At 39.1% G+C, this 17,038-nt stretch overlaps 1 protein-coding gene across 3 annotated transcripts in view; it reads right to left on the bottom strand.

Annotated features, from left to right (window-relative positions):
- si:dkey-151g10.3 (serine/threonine-protein kinase WNK3) overlaps positions 1-16,222 on the bottom strand; it is a 40,916-nt gene extending 24,694 nt beyond the window's left edge. For all 3 annotated transcript variants that reach the window (XR_006372785.1, XM_044137282.1, XM_044138115.1), the window contains exons 1-2: positions 15,688-16,222; positions 7,486-8,624 (exon numbers count right to left, since the gene is read on the bottom strand). Coding sequence is in view for 2 of the 3 variants with exons in the window: in XM_044137282.1 (XP_043993217.1) it covers positions 7,486-8,184 (699 nt within the window). In the remaining variant the exon portion in view is untranslated. The remainder of the gene's footprint in view (positions 1-7,485; positions 8,625-15,687) is intronic.
- Positions 16,223-17,038: the final 816 nt, after the last annotated feature.

Below are 17,038 nucleotides of genomic sequence, written 5' to 3'. Positions count from 1 at the left end.
CTGGCTGGGTTCCTGGTATGGAGCCTGCTTTTAATCATAATACAAACATTTTCAATGGGATTGAGGTCAGGGCCTTGGGGAGGCAATTAAGGAAGCTTAATGTTAGCCTTCCAAAATTAATTTTGATGTGTGTTTGAATGTTTGCACAATGGGAACAACCAAATGTGTTGTTTATACAGTCTGACCCAAAGTGGCACCCAGAGATGAAAGAAAATAATGTGATATTGTTCCAAGTTTCATATGTATTATTCTATTCTATGAGAAAATAAAAAAAGATTATTATACATAATTAAAAGGCAAAAATTTGACATTGTCTTCTTTTTAAAGAACAGCTATGGTGTAGATGTAACTATGAATCAAACAAATCTGTCAGAGGGAAAAATATAAAACTTTGTAACATTTCTGCTAACTCTAGCTATTGGTAAATAATGCAAATGAGCAAATGATGAGAAAATCCTACTGGGACAACAAAATGTTATTTTCTTAATCAAGCCAACTGTAATCAATTGAGAAATGTGTATAAAAGAGCCCTTAACAGCTGCCTTCCAACACAACCATAATTTAGCAAAAATAATTACTCAGAAGCAAGATATATGAAAAAAAGGCAGAAGGATCTGTTGTGATTGTAAACAGGAGAGTGTTTATTGTCTGCCTCCTGTGTGTTACCAAGGGTTAATGTCTTGGGCATATGTATGTGCAGAGCAAGATGCATCTTAATCAGATTTGGCTCTCTGTGGAAGAATATGTTCCAAGCAGTCCTGTCTGTTTTTCTTCTGAATATAGTCATCTAAAAAGCTATTTCCTGTGGCTCAATTTGCAGTTTACAGGTGGATGCTTAGATGTAAGGCTGCATATGAGCATAGAAAATATTTAATACAAGACATTTTCAAATGTATAATACTAAAAGATGTAAGCTATGAACTCATGTCAACTCTACAAGACACTTGTGTCAAATGCCTCCAGGCAGAGAACGCAGCTGTGGGTTTATAGATTGCTGCCATTGCTTATTTGTTGTGCAAGAAGAACTATGACAACTTCCTTAACTCCTCTTACAGTCCTTTGACAAGGAAAAAAAAAAACAAAACAGCATCAAATGCCTTCAGAGGGCAATGAAAACACACAACTGCTGACATATCTTAAATGTCATCAACCTAAAATGCATTTCACAACGTAACGTTGCAAGAAATGTGCATTAGATTGAAAAGTGTTGTGTGTAGCGTTATAAGAAATCCTCACAATACCCCTACATGTTGTAGGGATAACACCATTAATCACTCAGTGACTAATGTTGATCAGTTATTTTCAGGATCAGCTCTGACCCGTGGCTGGGAGATTATCAGTAAAATCTTTTCTGATTTTGTTCAGTTTCATCAAGCAATAAAGCAGAAAACCCTTTTTTTAGTCTCTCCATGCTTCTAACAGTTTTTTCTTAGATTTTGATTTACAATACTTGGAGATTAATTATGTTGTAATACAGGGGTGAAATTGGGGGCAACACAGAGTTTATAATAGTATACCATTTAGCAATTATTTCTGCTAGAAGTTCTGAAGGCAAAAGGGTCCTACCTTGACATAGCTGAGTATACAAAGTGTGCTGTTTCTGCTTTCCTAAACTGTTATATAAGGTGGTACTACAGCACATTATTTTGCTCATATTAATTGTGGTGTGCTACCATATATTTTTGGGTGGTGCTGTTGTTATTTTCATGACCAAACAAATCTTGCAATTTTGTTGTTATATACGCTACAGCAGATTGTGGAACTACAAATCATGACAGTAAGACTAAGACCAGACATCTGGCAGAGCAGAAGGTCAAGCTACAGGTTATAAACAAGTCTCATAAAACACCGGTCTAAATGGACAGGAAATGGCTTTTGGTGAATGTTAAGAGGCTCAGGTTATGAAGACCAAAGCATGTGGGTCCTAAAACCTCTATTTTAGCAAACACTGTATCAGTGTCAAATATCAGGGAGATTACTTTCAGGTTTGATGATTGTTTGGAGAAGTCACAGATGTATAATCAGGCCTTAGCTGAAAATGACTGTCAACAAAAGGGGAAATGTCAATCCTCAGGGTGATACTGGTACACTTTTTTTTTCACATCAAGCTAGGTGACAACTGTATCTTGCAATGTGTTGCACAGCACACATGTAAGTGTGTGAGTGTTTTGAAATCCAAGGTGGTGGAGGACTGGGATTAAGTTATGATAAGCTACAACAGCTCTGACTAACAAGATTGACTGACATGCTGGATTAAAGATCTTCATTTGTTAACCAGCTTTACAAACTTCAACAATTATTTGCTCTAAGCCACCTACAAGCCGTTTATTAAGAAAAATCAAAAATATTAACTTCAAGTTTAAAAATAGGTTCATGCACTATTAATGTACATGAAGTTTTGCTGGCATCCTTTAAGAACACAACATCTCAGTTTAAAACCAGAAATTCAGAAATAATTATTCTTATAACTCTTAAGGGAATAGTACTTTAATTAAAATCTGACTGACAAGGCACCTACTTTGTTGGTGGATTACCTTAAACATTAGTAAGGCCATTCTATGTACCTCAAACTTATTGATTCTAGAGAAGGCCGTACAGTTAATGGTGTTTTTATGTGCTTTATGCTGTATACCATGGCTAGCAATTGAATCTCGGTTGCTAACCAAGTAATAAAAGACCTTCATGGAAGAATACAGCCCCAGGGATCCATTTGTCAGTGATCCGGATGAACTTATGTCTGGCCTGTTGCATTGGATCAATTCCAATATGGTCTGTTCAGTTCAGCAATAATCTATCAGAGTTAGCTTCTATTGTTGTTGGTCACATGGCAATATTGTATTTTATTTATTTTTGCCTAACCCAGCAGTTGTTTGATCATCAAAGCAAACATGGATTCTCAAGTCTTCCTTTGTCACGCCAAAATCCATCCATCCATTCATTTTTGGTTCACCCTTGTCCCTAATGGGGTCGGGAGGGTCTATCTCCAGCTACGTTTCAGGCGAGAGGCGGGGTCATCCTGGACAGGTCGCCAGTCTGTCGCAGGGCAACACAGAGACAAACAACCATGCACACACACACACACCTAGGGAGAATTTAGAAAAACCAATTAACCCGACAGTCATGTTTTTGGACTGTGGGAGGAAGCTGTAGCGCCCGGAGAGAACCCACACATGCACAAGGAAAACATGCAAACTCCATGCAGAAAGACCCCGGGCTGGGAATTGAACCCAGGACCTTCTTGCTGCAAGGCAACAGTGCTACCAACTGTGCCACTGTCACACCAAAATAAAAGATTCAAATATTATATACCCAGTGATGTAACGTAGCAAGCTCTTCCAAAGTGTGGAAATGTGTGTCGATTGAGTTCGGACGGTGCCTTTCAGTGTCTTACCAGAGGCTAAAACATAACTATCTGGCCCAAATGAACTCTGCACAGCATGGCAGCGTCATACTACGGGGGGAATTTTAATGACCCCATAAAAAGGAAGCTTCCTAGTGCTGATGGAATCACTGTAGGTCAAGAGAAGCAATCAAAAACAAAATGTGATGATTTTAAGCCATGATTTTAAGTTTATGTTTTATATTTTTTAAAGCTATTCATCACTTTTCTGCACCAATGTTATCCACAACTTTGTGTTGTTATATCAAACCCAATCAAACTGAAATACAGTGAGGGTTGTGGTTGTAAAGTGACAAAATAAGAAAACATTCAACGGGTGTGTATACTTTTGCAAGGGACTGCAAATCCTGCAAACTCCCAAATATCTAAGTTGGCGTCCGTTAAACTTCCGTCCTGATTGTTGCACTAGTGCTAAGCTTAGCTGGACCAATCTGGGATGACTGGGTTGAACCAGTCTGGTTTCTGCCGCCCGAGTTATGCTGCCTGTGCAGGGTTTTTGTTCCAGCCTGACAGACACCCACTGTAATTAACTCCCTGGATCACTCCGCATGCTCACTCAAACAGACAAAAAGTGAACGGGAGACAGAGGAAGGGAGGGGGGGACAGAGAAGGAGAAATGGACAGTGACAGGGAAACTAATTCAATGACTGTATGTCACTGATTTAGATGGCAAGAGCTCTCACACAGAAAGACACACATATGTGCAAATTCCATACAAACAGATCCAGGAAACATCTGGTGCAAATATATAGCTCTGCCCTTTACGTGTGAAACTTCCTAAGGAAAGTGAAATAATGAGAAAGGTTTTTCAAGCTGCTTTTGGACAGCTAATACCCTAGTTCCCTAAATTTATGGTCAAAGAGGAATTGTGCTACCAAGCTGAAGTCTCAGCGGAAACTAACAGTATCAAATAATGTGGGGTTAGTCCTGTAAAGGTTGTCTTAACCTTAACTGCACCTAAACTGGAACCATCACACAGACCGATCATAGTGTTGGGGCATTATGACAAATGTAGATTGGGAATTTTATTCTTGTCAGCAATTCAACATGTACTGTTTGATTAAAACATACAATGGTGCTGCTAGAGCAAGTAGGTCAACTTTTCTTTTCAAATTAGATTGTAATTGGCCAGAAAATCTTAAATATTTTCTGGCCAATTACAATATATTTTTATTAGGAGGACAAGTTATTTGCTTGAGTTTTACAACACAGACCGTCTATAGCCATGTAACGTTATTATTTATGAGCACTTTTGTCCACTTTAAAGCCTCTGTACATTAAAGCTGTTTACAGGCTTTGGCAGGGTAGACTAAAAAGGACAGATCATGTGTTCTGGGGAACTAGAATGTTGCACTGAATGGGAACTGGATCCGTCTATAGGCGTGTGACTGTTTGCAATGTGTGTTTAAGCGTGCGCACAACAGTGTGTTCAGGGTCTCTCTGAATGTGATAACTTAGGCCTCGCTACATGGCTGCTTTCTGGGAGGGATGCCATGGTAATCCCCTGTTTGCCTCGTCATCTCCCTGTCTTGCTTTCACACTCATTTGTCGACTCACCATCTCCTCTATGTTTTTCATACTCATGTTTTACTTCTCCTCCAGCTGTTGAGTTACAGATACAAATCTATGAATAATGCCTGGAATGTTTTAACTCATGTTCTTGGTTTGGACCCTTGCGACCATGCAAGGACAAGTGGGTACAGATGAATGGATGATTATAGTTATATCTTTTTACGCATCCTGTTTGGCAACAAATTGCTACAAGTTACCAGCTCGTACTGAACATCATTCACAAGTAAACCCAAAGGAATATTAATAAGCACAGATGTTATTTACTGTTTAGTTGAAAGCATACAGTTATATTCAATAAATTAGAATAAGCAGTCCATAAAGGCTTGTTTGCTACTGGTCTGATGTAATGTTTAAATCTTAAATGTTGTGTAGGTATAACTGTAGGAGTAAAATATTCAACATAAACATAAATAAAACCTCCAAAAAAAAATCAGTGTGCGTAACTGATCTATATAATTTGCTGAACTTAGTTAACTTACTAACTGGAATAAATGTACTTTTGAATAATATTCTAACTTATTGAGTATGGCAGTAATATAACATCTTTGAAAGCTGACTAGTTCTATATGACAGGAGACATGTTGAAGGAGCAGAGGCTTGCTATTGACATGAAGCTGATTCAGTAGGTGTTAGAGTAATACCAGAAAAGGTGATATAGGGGCATGCTTGCTGCTTGTTAGTCCAATAGACAGACTCTGATCTTAAGGATTAGCCAAGGCTCTTATTTTGGAATTAGCTCTCAACCAAACACATGACTGACTTTGCTCACAAAGCAAACAGTCGAGGCAAATGGCTGATCAGAACACTGCTTTCTTTTGTGAGGCTAAGATGAAAAGTCCATCTCCCACCACATGTTTAATTCATGTCCTTTACCATACTTGGCATTAATTATGGGAATAACAGAATATTGTAATATAAACTGCACTTCATTATTTTCTCTCGCTACAAAGTTTGAGGATAACAAACAGTTTCTTTCAGTAACTACGAGACCCTCAGCAGGTTAAAACATGTTAGTACCACTTAAAACGTTTTCACAATTTGAAAACCATAAACATTATTGTACTAAACTGAGATTTTATGTGATGGACCAACACAAATTACTGCATAGTTTGATGTGAGAACAAAAAAAAATAAACTCCCCCCACCCCTCAAAAAAAATTCTAATTGTTAAAACTCTGAAATGTATGGGGTGTCTCCTTCACTGATACTTTCTAAATAAATTCTTGCCTTCAGAAGTAACCTCAGTAGAAGAAAAAATATTTTCTGAGTGCTTTAATTGCGGTATAAATACAGCCATTCCATAAAAGAGGTTTATTAGTGAAACGGGACAAACAGCCTCACGAGGAACAAGGAACACAGCAGATAGCTCAGGAATGAAGTTATAAAGAGGCTTAAAGCAGGCTCAGATTATAAAACAATATCCTAGGCTTTGAACATATTACAGAGTGTTTATCAGTATAGTACATGTAAATGCACACCACACTTTTGTAAAGAACAAAGTTATTCTTATGTCATAGGAAGGAACCTTTTCAAGAAACTGAACTAGGGATTTTGGTCAATATGAAAATTTGGGCCGATATCAATATTGCTGTTACAGCTGATATTTACCTATAAATATCAAACAAATACAACAGAATCCAGGCCTCCTCCTTCAGAAAAAAAAAAACCAAGATGAAAATAAATATTGGTTGTTAATGTTGTCCCCAGTTTTATTTATCGGGTTAATATCGATATGTTTAAAAATAACTAATACCTGCTGATACCGATGTTAGTGCTAACATATTGTGCATCCCTAAACTGAACACTTGCAACTGCAATCAAAAAAGGTACCTTTGTCAGAGCTTCCTTTTAACATCCATTCATCCAGTGGTCATGTGAGAGGCAGCAGGGTACAACACAAGTTGCTATTCCATCACAGGGTTATACAGAAACACTTTAAGACAAAAAAAAAAATGCACACACACACACCTAAAGGCAACTGAGAGAGATCAGTTAACCTAACGGTCATGTTGGATGCCAAAGTAACTGGAGAGACCCCACGCATGCACAGGGAGAACATGCTAGTTTTCTGTAGAAAGACCTTACACCAGGATTTGAGCACAGGACCTTCTTCTTGCAAATCAACAGCCCTACCAACTGGGCAAACATTCAGCCCTTCATCTAACATGTAGTTCGAAAACACTTTTCAACAGCACACCAGACAAAGAAAGTACTTTACTTTTTATATCAACTGTAGAGTGATTTTGATTAGAGAATGATAATTTACTTAACTGACTGAGTTCTTTTCCAAAAAGAACTCAGTCAGATTCGTAATGATTTCCACGAGAAATTTCACTCCTCAAGGCTTGGGCCTATTGAGGAATATTTTTTCTAAAATTTACACATTCCAACAACAACATACTAACAGCTTTTTCCATTTTCATTCTTCTTGTCATTAGCATTCACCTTGCGTGGATGTACCTCCTGATGAATATTTGAATAGTCTGTATAAACAAGAAAATACTTTGTCTTACCTGTAGTTCACACCAAGCCACTTCCACCCAGGTCTCCGTGTCAAGGCCTTTGTACACAGTCTTGAAGGCTCCTCTGCCAAGTTCAATGTCAAACTTAAGAAACCTTCCACCAGGGGAAGTGGCTACTGCCTTCATCTCTGCTTCCTCCTCCTGTTCACGGTCCCTCTCTCTCACACTTGGGGTGGGTGCAGATGGAGGAACATCTTTTCCAGGTTCATGGCCCTGAGAGGGGTCATGCCCCAAGGCTACACAGGAAGAAGCAGCCCCTTGCTGCTGTGCACTGTCAAAGACTGAATCTGTTGAGTGCAACTCCAGGTGGGGGGCACTGTGAGGGGTGTCAGGAGGCATGCCTATGTCATCATCCACATCACAGATCTCCACACTCTTTCTGAAGAAACGCTTTTCCCGTCTCTGTTGTTTTTGACCAGTATCGACAGGAACTGAAGGCATAGGGATTAGGACCGGAGTCTCTCCAAGCTTCTGTAAGGCAGCTTCTCGATTTCCTCCTCCTCTGTCATCTCCTCCTTTCTCTAAGTCCATTTGAGCCTGGGAGGAGGGGAGGCCCAAAAAGGTGTTAGGTGTCCTCTCCCTCTGTTGGTCTCTCCTGACCTCCCGCTGCTTGTCCTCCTCTTCCTTCTTTCCATCAGCTTTCTCAGATGAGTGCTCAGTGCCTGTGGGCTCTCCTGGGTCTGTAGCCATGGAGAAAGATCTTTCCTAAACCTTCGAGACCTCCTCCTTCGCCTCCTCCTCCAAAACCTTGCTCCTCCGTCAGTCCCCGTCTCTCTCTGTTTCTGTGGTCAGCCAGTCACCACTTTTGTTCTGAAAAGTTCTTTATTTGTGATTCAGGTTACAGTTGGTTGAGATTGCAGGCTTTCTCTCCCTCTTATCTACTTTTTCCTCATTTGTGTCTTATTCTAATATTCTACTCAGTAATTCATAAGGATGACAGCACGGGCACTAAAGAATAGCTTTTGTCTCTAGTGTCCTTATCCTAATTTTTCTACATGTTTGTCAAAATCCACTTGTGTAGCAGAACCCAAAGGAATTGACATGTTTGTTGAGCAGCACACTAATCCAGAGGTTTTCACACCTCCTGTGAAAGCTGAAGATTTTTTTTCTCTGAAGATCTTCAAGTGAATCTGCAAGACAAATACGAAACAATATGTTAATATTTAGATACACACCAGGTGGAATTCCTAGATTATGAATATATCTGTGTCTCTGAGGTTAAGGTAAGCCAGGTTTCAAGCAAGCCTTTCTAATATGAATTTGAATTATGGGAGTAGATAAAAAAAAAATCCTCACTCTTTGCAGGAATACTTTCTAACTATCATATACATTAAAGCATGTGGATTTAATAATGTTCCTTTTCTACAAATCTTTCCATAAATGAACAGAAGTGATTGTGTACAATGATTGCAAGTAATTAAACAAAAACTCTTTGTAAAGTTGAGGAGATGAAGTTTAGAAGGGATTTTTAATGAGCTACCCTAATTAACTATCCAGCACATTTGTCAGCCTTTTGTGACTTAAATTGTGTCAAACAGCTCCATTAGTCAACAGAGAGCTGCAGTCAGTGGAATGCAACTGCAACCATTAAAAATGGATGACGATCTAGGGGCCAGTTGAGTGTGAATAATTCATACAAAGAGTGACTGTTGAACTGGGCTAGAGTAACTAGACATCTGTAGTGGAGATCTAATGAACAAACAACTACTCATAACTATGATTATCTGGCATCAGCCAAGAGAGATAATCAGTGCATTTTTGGTCAATTTGGATTGGCTTATTGCGATTCTGCCTGCAGACTAGACATGTGCTGATCACTGGTGCCAAGATATATACAGGCCTTTAAAAAGTTAGTTTCAAAGTCTGTAAAATGTCTCGTCACACCGATTCTATATTTTAAAATTCCCGAGTTTTCTTCAGCTGTATGATGCATGAATTAATACTGCGCTTACCTTGCCCCACCTGTTGCTGCCATTACCAATCGGGCTTGTTGAAATAATAATACTAAAGTCTTTAAAGATGATTGCTGTTTTAAGCTTTTCTCTGGTTGCAAAACACAGCCATGGCATAAAAACTGCAGGAGCAACATCTTTCGCATCTATATTTTAAATATCTAGGTTTGGCAATATAAGAGCATGTTCAATAAGCAGCTGACTGCAGAGTAACTACCTGAGTAGACAGCTGGACCAAATACCCAGCCAGTACCAGCTTGTTAAACTTGTGTTCCTCAATAAGGAGCAGAACAGCAATAATAGGTTATATACTGGACACTAAACTGCTACTAAATTTCAAAGGTCCTTATTCGGGATTGTTGTTTTTTTTTTGAGTCTATGCAATAAAATAAAGATTTCAGAGGATAACACTATTATTATTGCAGTAAGTAATGTTGCATTATTTTTGGAATAGTAGGAACAATTGTTGCTTTTCAGTTTTGGATAAAAGGAAAATGATAGCTTACATTGTTGTTTCACAATGTGAACACAATGGTACTGTGAAGCAACACTTTTACCCAGTGATATGAGCCCTGCAACTTTCAACTACCATGTATGCCACTTAGTGCACCATTGCTACAGAATTTATGCATCTGATACTCATGATCACAGAGATAATCCAACAATAACAGTTCTTTACATTATGGCTTCCTATGCAGAAGTTGCTGAAAAGTCACTCACTTCGATATGTTAGATACTTGGAACTGAAAGTGAAACTGACAGCATGACCTCCTTTCTGGTGAATTCAACAACTAATTACATAACGTCTGGGGAGCACTCATAGAGTATTGAACCCTTAAATATAAAAGGTAAAATGTCCCAATGCAGTAAAACACAGGCCTGACAGGATTTGATGTTCCAACAAAATCTACCTAATTTTCCTCATGTTTAGTTCTGCACAAAACATAGGTGTCAATAAAGCGACATAGAAGGCAAGACAAAAATCTGTCTCTGATTTTTGTTCAAATTCATAACTGCTTGTCAAAATGTCCAAATAACCACATTTTAGCTGCTGTTTTGTTAGGGTATCAAAACCAAAAGTTTCTCTGACAGTTTCTACAGGAAAGAGTTAAAGCTCAGGATCAATAATCTGAACATAAAGAAAGCAAACAAACTAGGATAAAGAGGCAACAGTTTTAGCACAGAGAAATGTGATTAGAATGGGAACAGAATAGAGCAATAAATGGAGAGAAAAAAAGGTGGAGTCATGATGTGAAAATAATCTCACTTTGCATTAGTTAAAAACACAACATGTTTTACTTTACAGATGACCACATGAAGCTTGATAGTCCATCTTGCAAGCCAAACTTGCTAGGCTTTTTAGAGCATCCAATTCACATGAAAAGTTTCTTGGGATACAGGACTTGTAGTTATGAAGACATCAACAGAGACCAACTACTTCACCACAGTGAGTCCAGACCTTAGACCTTAGAGAAAAGAAACCATGCTGGTCTCTTTTCTCTTTTACAACATGGTAATTAAGAATCGCATCAAGCCTATTGTGTGTCCAACTTTAAAGTAAACATGTCTGGCAAGCAATGTGCATAGCTGTCAGTCAAACACCAACTGCTAAGAAACTCTGAAAAGAACAGAAACCATTCCAGCTAAGCAACATTCCAAGGACAGAAACACAAGCTGTAAAAGTATAATTTCTGACTCAACGTGGTAGCACAATGCGACACTTCTACTTAGTATAATGTAGAAACAAAACAGAAAACTTAATGACTAAAAGCAAAGGGAAAAAAACAGTTATGGCTCTCATAAGGGACATACTGTAAGGTCCAGCTCTTCTCTAGAGGTGAGGCATAATATATAATAAGTAAAGGACACAAAGGTGGAACAAGGTACAATAAAGAAAAAGGAAGCTGCCATTTAAACTTTTATGCCCGTGTCCCCAGGGGAAGGAGTTCCCATGAAAGCCACATACCGGACAGAGTTATCACAGTACATCAAACACGTTCAACCGCATCACTGTCTCTCACACCCTCATAGTCTCCCACCCAAATACACACACACACAAATATTGAACCCACTCCAGCTTGTCAGGACAAACTTTGTTGTTTTACACGCGCCCGCTTTTATTTCCAGAGGAAAAACACACACATACACATGCAAACTGTAACTCTCACCCAACCCACTTGTTCCCCTTTCAACGAAAGAATGCCGAGAGGAATTTCCTGACACCAGCCAAATGACCAAGCAACTGCTCATGTGGGCAAATGTGGTATACTACAGATGAAGATAATAAAAGCAACACTGCAGCTGAAATTGTGACATCTCGCCCAGGCAGCAAAATGAATTTAGCATGATGCGTACAGCTGGCTGACATGTCAGAATAATTCTCTCTTCACATCTCTGTCGGTGTGCCTATTCGTGAGAGATGAACTCTTGTACTGAGTCGGCCTTTGAGGCTTCCGGGAGTTCCCAAGTACACCTGCAGCTGCCTAATAATCCCTAAAATGTGCAGCTAAAATCATTGTGACATGTTTGCTTACTGACTGCCAAAGATATGATCCTCTACATTACTGTAAAAACAAAGGAGAATGTCATTTATCTTTCCTACAGATCTCTGGTAGCACCTCTCTTTATCTGGAAAAAATAAAAGGTACTAATAAAAAATGAATGACATTGACATTTCATTGTATTTTGCATCTATTAACCAAGGCTTTTTTGTTCACATGAACAGGACAGAAAATGTCTGGAAAAACTAAACCAAAAAAGTTGAGAGAAAAATAAATAAAAAAACCTTCAAAACAATTAGCGACCTACCACTTAACACAAATTTGATTCCTTGAAAACAAAAATAAAGTTAGCATGGATTGTTTACATCTTTCACACAGAACATAATCTGAATTTTCTAACTTACACTGAGTAAAATACTGCGGTCCTGCAGCAACTTTCAGCTTACCAGACAGCGGCTGAACAACTAGGAAGGTCGATAGAGACAGAGCCGGAGGACTGTGTGTGTGCTGGCCATGTTTTTGTGACTGAGAGGGGAAATGGAGATGAAAAGAGTGAATAAAATGTGGCATGGGGGGGACAGTAAGGGACCGCAGTTGGTGGGAGCAGGCAGACAGTAGAGTTTTAAACAGAGAAAGAGAGGGAAAGAGAGATGGAGCGAGGGAGGGGCAGTGGCTGATGGGGTGAGAAAATGTGAGTGAAAGAGAATGAGGGCGAAATAAAGGGGTGGGGACGGCATAGACAAAAAGAGGGTTAAGGGCAGGTTGTCTAATAAAATATGTGCCAATGTTTGCTTGAATGACTGCAGCGAGTAGCTAAATCTCTGCTCAAACAAAAGCAGCTAAGAGGAGAACAGAAGAGAGGAGAGGAAGAATGCCTCTGGAGGATGGAAAAGTAAAAAAAACAAAACACAAGGTGATTACATTAACATAAGAATAATTTCCGCTTGTACGTCCTCTGACACAGGCTGAGGGGGAGCTGGTGCTGTCCAACTATTTAATGTTATAAAATGTCAAAATAAAGAAAATAAAATCAAAAATAATTTTTAAATAATGACTGAAATAAAAATATGTCCCTTTATTGTTATTATCTGCTCATTTTTCAGTTTTAACAACATTTAGAAAATGAGATGTTGGTCACCACAGCGACAAAAAAATTACATTTTTATAGAATAATATTTCACATGTATAACCATCTGGCAGGGGCTTAGAGTAGAGTCACTGCTCCTCCATATCAAGAGGAGCCAGTTGAGGAGGCTTAAGGCATTTGTTTAAGATGCCAAGATGTCCGCTTCCCGGGTGAGATGTTCCATGAACGTCCCACCAGGAGAAGTCCCAAAACAAGTTGGAGGGACTGTGTTTATTGGCTGAATGGATGGACGATGGACGAACGGATGAATGGAAAGTTGAGATCCTAACATGTTATCTTAATGTTCCACAAAAATTATAAATATTTTCTGATTGTTAAGGGGTTCTTAAAAAGCTTTCTTTGTGAAACTGTTATACATTTCTTTATTTTAGGACACCGAAGTTCAATTTTGAAAACCAAGGATCAGCTTAGGCATTTCAGAAATCAAACACCTACCTGAGGAAATAAATCACATGTGAAGCAAAAGGTGGAGTGAGCATTGCAACCTTAGTGGATAACAATAAAACTATAAAAATTATATTTTCCAGATATATGATCAGGTGTCAGCTGTGGTGGCTTATAATTCCATTGCCCTTCAGCAGACAGGGTAAACTTGAATAAGTTGTGCACCTGGGAGTCACCTACATTTAACACATTTGCTTGTCTGGAAACCGAAAAACAAGTGTTTCAAGTGGACCAACCAACCCCATAGTCATACCTGCTTGTCATTCAAACTTTTCCATGCATGCATAATTCAACGCTCAAACTTATTTCAAACTCCTTCCAACTCAGCACTAGTCTCACAGAGATTTAGAGCGGAGATGGAGGCTGAGTAATGTGGGAAGACAGAGGATGCACAAGGTCTGAACGCTGCTGGCCAAAATTCAAATGGGCTCTGAGTCAAGCGGCAACTTCACTGATGATATTAGGTCCCTGCAGCTCAGTTGTTGATCACACAGACGGACAAATACAATGACCATGGTCCCTGTAAGAGGCCACGTTTAACAGACATGACTCACACTGTCAGATTTCTGGAGGCAAGCCTTTAAAGAGCTCAGTAGTGGTAGAGAGGATAACTCCCAACTATACCGTGTTCCAAATTATTATGCAAATAATATTTTCTCAGATTTTCCTAAATGGTCAATGCAAATGATGGTCGGTATAATTATCAGGTCATGAACTATTACAGTATAAATCAAAATATACTGAACAAAGCTCCCAATGAGAACAGTATTTTTTTCAAAACAAAAAACCCAAAATGCACTTTTTCAACTTATAATGCACAGCAGATTTTCTAAACATTTTATGGATTATAAAGAACTGCAAACCGTCATTCTTTGAATGTGCAGCATTAAGTGGTCACATGTACTAAAATCAAAAGCTATTTGTCATTCTATTTGGTGTATGTAAACTCCTGGTTTCAACTGTAATCCTAAAAATACATTAAAATGCATTTGCTTTTAAAAAAACTACATACAAAAATACCAACGTGCAATGGTTTCTCTTAAGCGTCTGAACAACTTCAGCACATGTTGCAGCTTCCCTGTTTGCAAGAAATATCAAATGCCAGCTGCTGGAATCAAACACACAATTGATTGTTCTCATCCTATTAGGGAAACCCAAGGCTCAAAACACAACAAGGACTTTTGTCCAATCCAGGTCAAGCATGTGAGACTCGAGTGTAGGTAGCAGCACACACACAGCACTGTTCACAGGGATAGAGTGAACAGAGAGAGGGAGAAAGATGTTGTGTTATCTCACCCCCAATGGTTTCTGTTCGCTTTGCATCCCCTCTGTGGGCAAAACCACACAAATCTAGTTGAAAGAAAAGCTTTCTAATCACTCACTGAGGAACCAGGATTAAACATTACTGAGTGGCTTAATAGTCTGGGAGTACATATCTACAACTGAACCCCTTTCACTTCTGAATAATCCCTGGATTTTTATGAATAATGAGGGTGCCAGAGGTTCAGCGATTTAGCAGTTTAGAGGAATTAAAGAGGGGAAAGGTTTTGCTTTATTCATACCTGATGCTAATACTACACATTGTTTCAACAAAGCAATAAATACATTTTCCGTTTACGTTAAACCCATATAAAGATCATTTCTTCAACTCTCATTCTGCACTAACAAGTTGAGGAACGCAGATTGTGTGTTTATTTATAGGGTCCAGTATACACAGCGCAATAATGCCTGGACGTGAAGGTAACATGAAACGCTGCTATTGGCTAGCAGGGAGCTCAGCTGACTTGAGAAACGCCATACAAGAGAGGGAAAGAGTACAATCCCCATACAGGGAAAAAGCAAATGACAGGGGCGACGGGCAGCACCACTAATCAAAATCAACAATGGTCCCCGAGGTGCGACCACGCTTCAAATCCTACAACTGATGGGCCAGCTGCGGGTTTATTAAGAGGGCCCGTCTCCTACAGCACGGTTTGCTCTACACTACAGTGTTTATACACTAAACATTCTCTATAACTAGTAGGAAAACACAATGTATGACAAGTTTAATCCCCGTTCCCAAATCAGACAGGACTATATGACATAACACTCTATTTATGACAAATATTTGTAGTGTAATAAAAAAAAATATAATAAAAATATCACTCACCTGAATGTAACGTCATACCTCATCAGTCCTGGGTTGATTTAATTAAAAAAAGGGTAGCTTAAATATACTGACTGTAAACGGGATTTTTATTGCCTATTTACAAATGTCCGGATTACCTAAGCCAAATTTACATCACACTCTCATATAAAAATTATCTACACTTATTGGAAAAACACAATTTAAGAAAAAAATCGGGGCTCCGTTTTCTCCAAGCCAAACATCTTCCCGGCTGGTCGCGGTGATAACGGCTGGAAAATCCCCCACCACCACCGGAGCCGTCGAGCATCGGTGTCCGTGTGTGACAGCGAGGCAGCGGGCGAACAGCCGGCGGACGTGTTCCAGTTCAGACTATGCTTAACGTCGGTTCACTCATTTTCTCATCCACTAGCTGCTCGGTTGGTCGGCTGTGAGCAGTCCGCAGTCGGCCAGTGACGGTAATCCGTAAAATTTCAGTAACTTGTGTACATCGCTGACAAGAGGGCTACTAATGGTTAGCAGCAGGTTCGCGTGCGTACAGGCAGAGCGCGCGCTGCCACGGGGATCATCATCATCATCATCAACATATGGACTCTATAAGTGACAGTTAGCTTCTGTCGCCACGAGAGGGCGGTGCGGCAACTATTTATGATCTGTTCGAGGTTTTTGCAATTTCTTGATCACTTGTACAGTTTCACATCCTGTTAAAATCCTCCACTTATATTGGGGGGGGAGGGTTCAGTAATTTACCAAGAGGTTTAGACTGCATCAGACGATTTTGCACATAAGAAATTTTAATTTGGATTCACACACACACTTTTGTTTTACAAAGGAAGTCTAATTAGGAAGTTGGAGAGGTGCAAAATGTCAATCTTTGTCTTCATATAGAATAGCTGAGTATTATCTTAGGCGTTCATCAGAGTGAACGGATGGAGGAAGAATCTCTATGGGGGCTGATTTCTGAAAACAGAATTTGCATCTTCCATGTGAATGTAGAAGTCTCGGGACATTGTGTCCAGCGCAACCGTATGTGTGTTCGTATAGTAGAATATTTATGTTTTAGTTAAATCAAAAACTTGTTGCAACTTTTGGAGGTACAATATCAATTAAAGCACATAGCAATCGTTTAAAAACTGAAATAAAAATAGGATGTCTAGTTGAAAAATTAGGTTAAAATAGTACATGCGCTTCAAAGATAACTTCAACATATAGCATAGCTCCTCTTCAAACTTTGTGCTCCATCCATTTGTTTCGAAATAGCTGAATTAAACTATTACATCACACTTTTACTAACATCATATGCCATATCACATTGAAGCACAATGTAACTTATTGTGTTCATTATGTCTTGATTCTAGGATATTTAGTGCAGTTA

The sequence above is a fragment of the Gambusia affinis genome, linkage group LG01, assembly GCF_019740435.1.
Source record: "Gambusia affinis linkage group LG01, SWU_Gaff_1.0, whole genome shotgun sequence".
Lineage (NCBI taxonomy): Eukaryota > Metazoa > Chordata > Actinopteri > Cyprinodontiformes > Poeciliidae > Gambusia > Gambusia affinis.
Note: the sequence above shows the minus strand (reverse complement) of the source record. Positions and strands in the feature narration are given on the sequence as shown.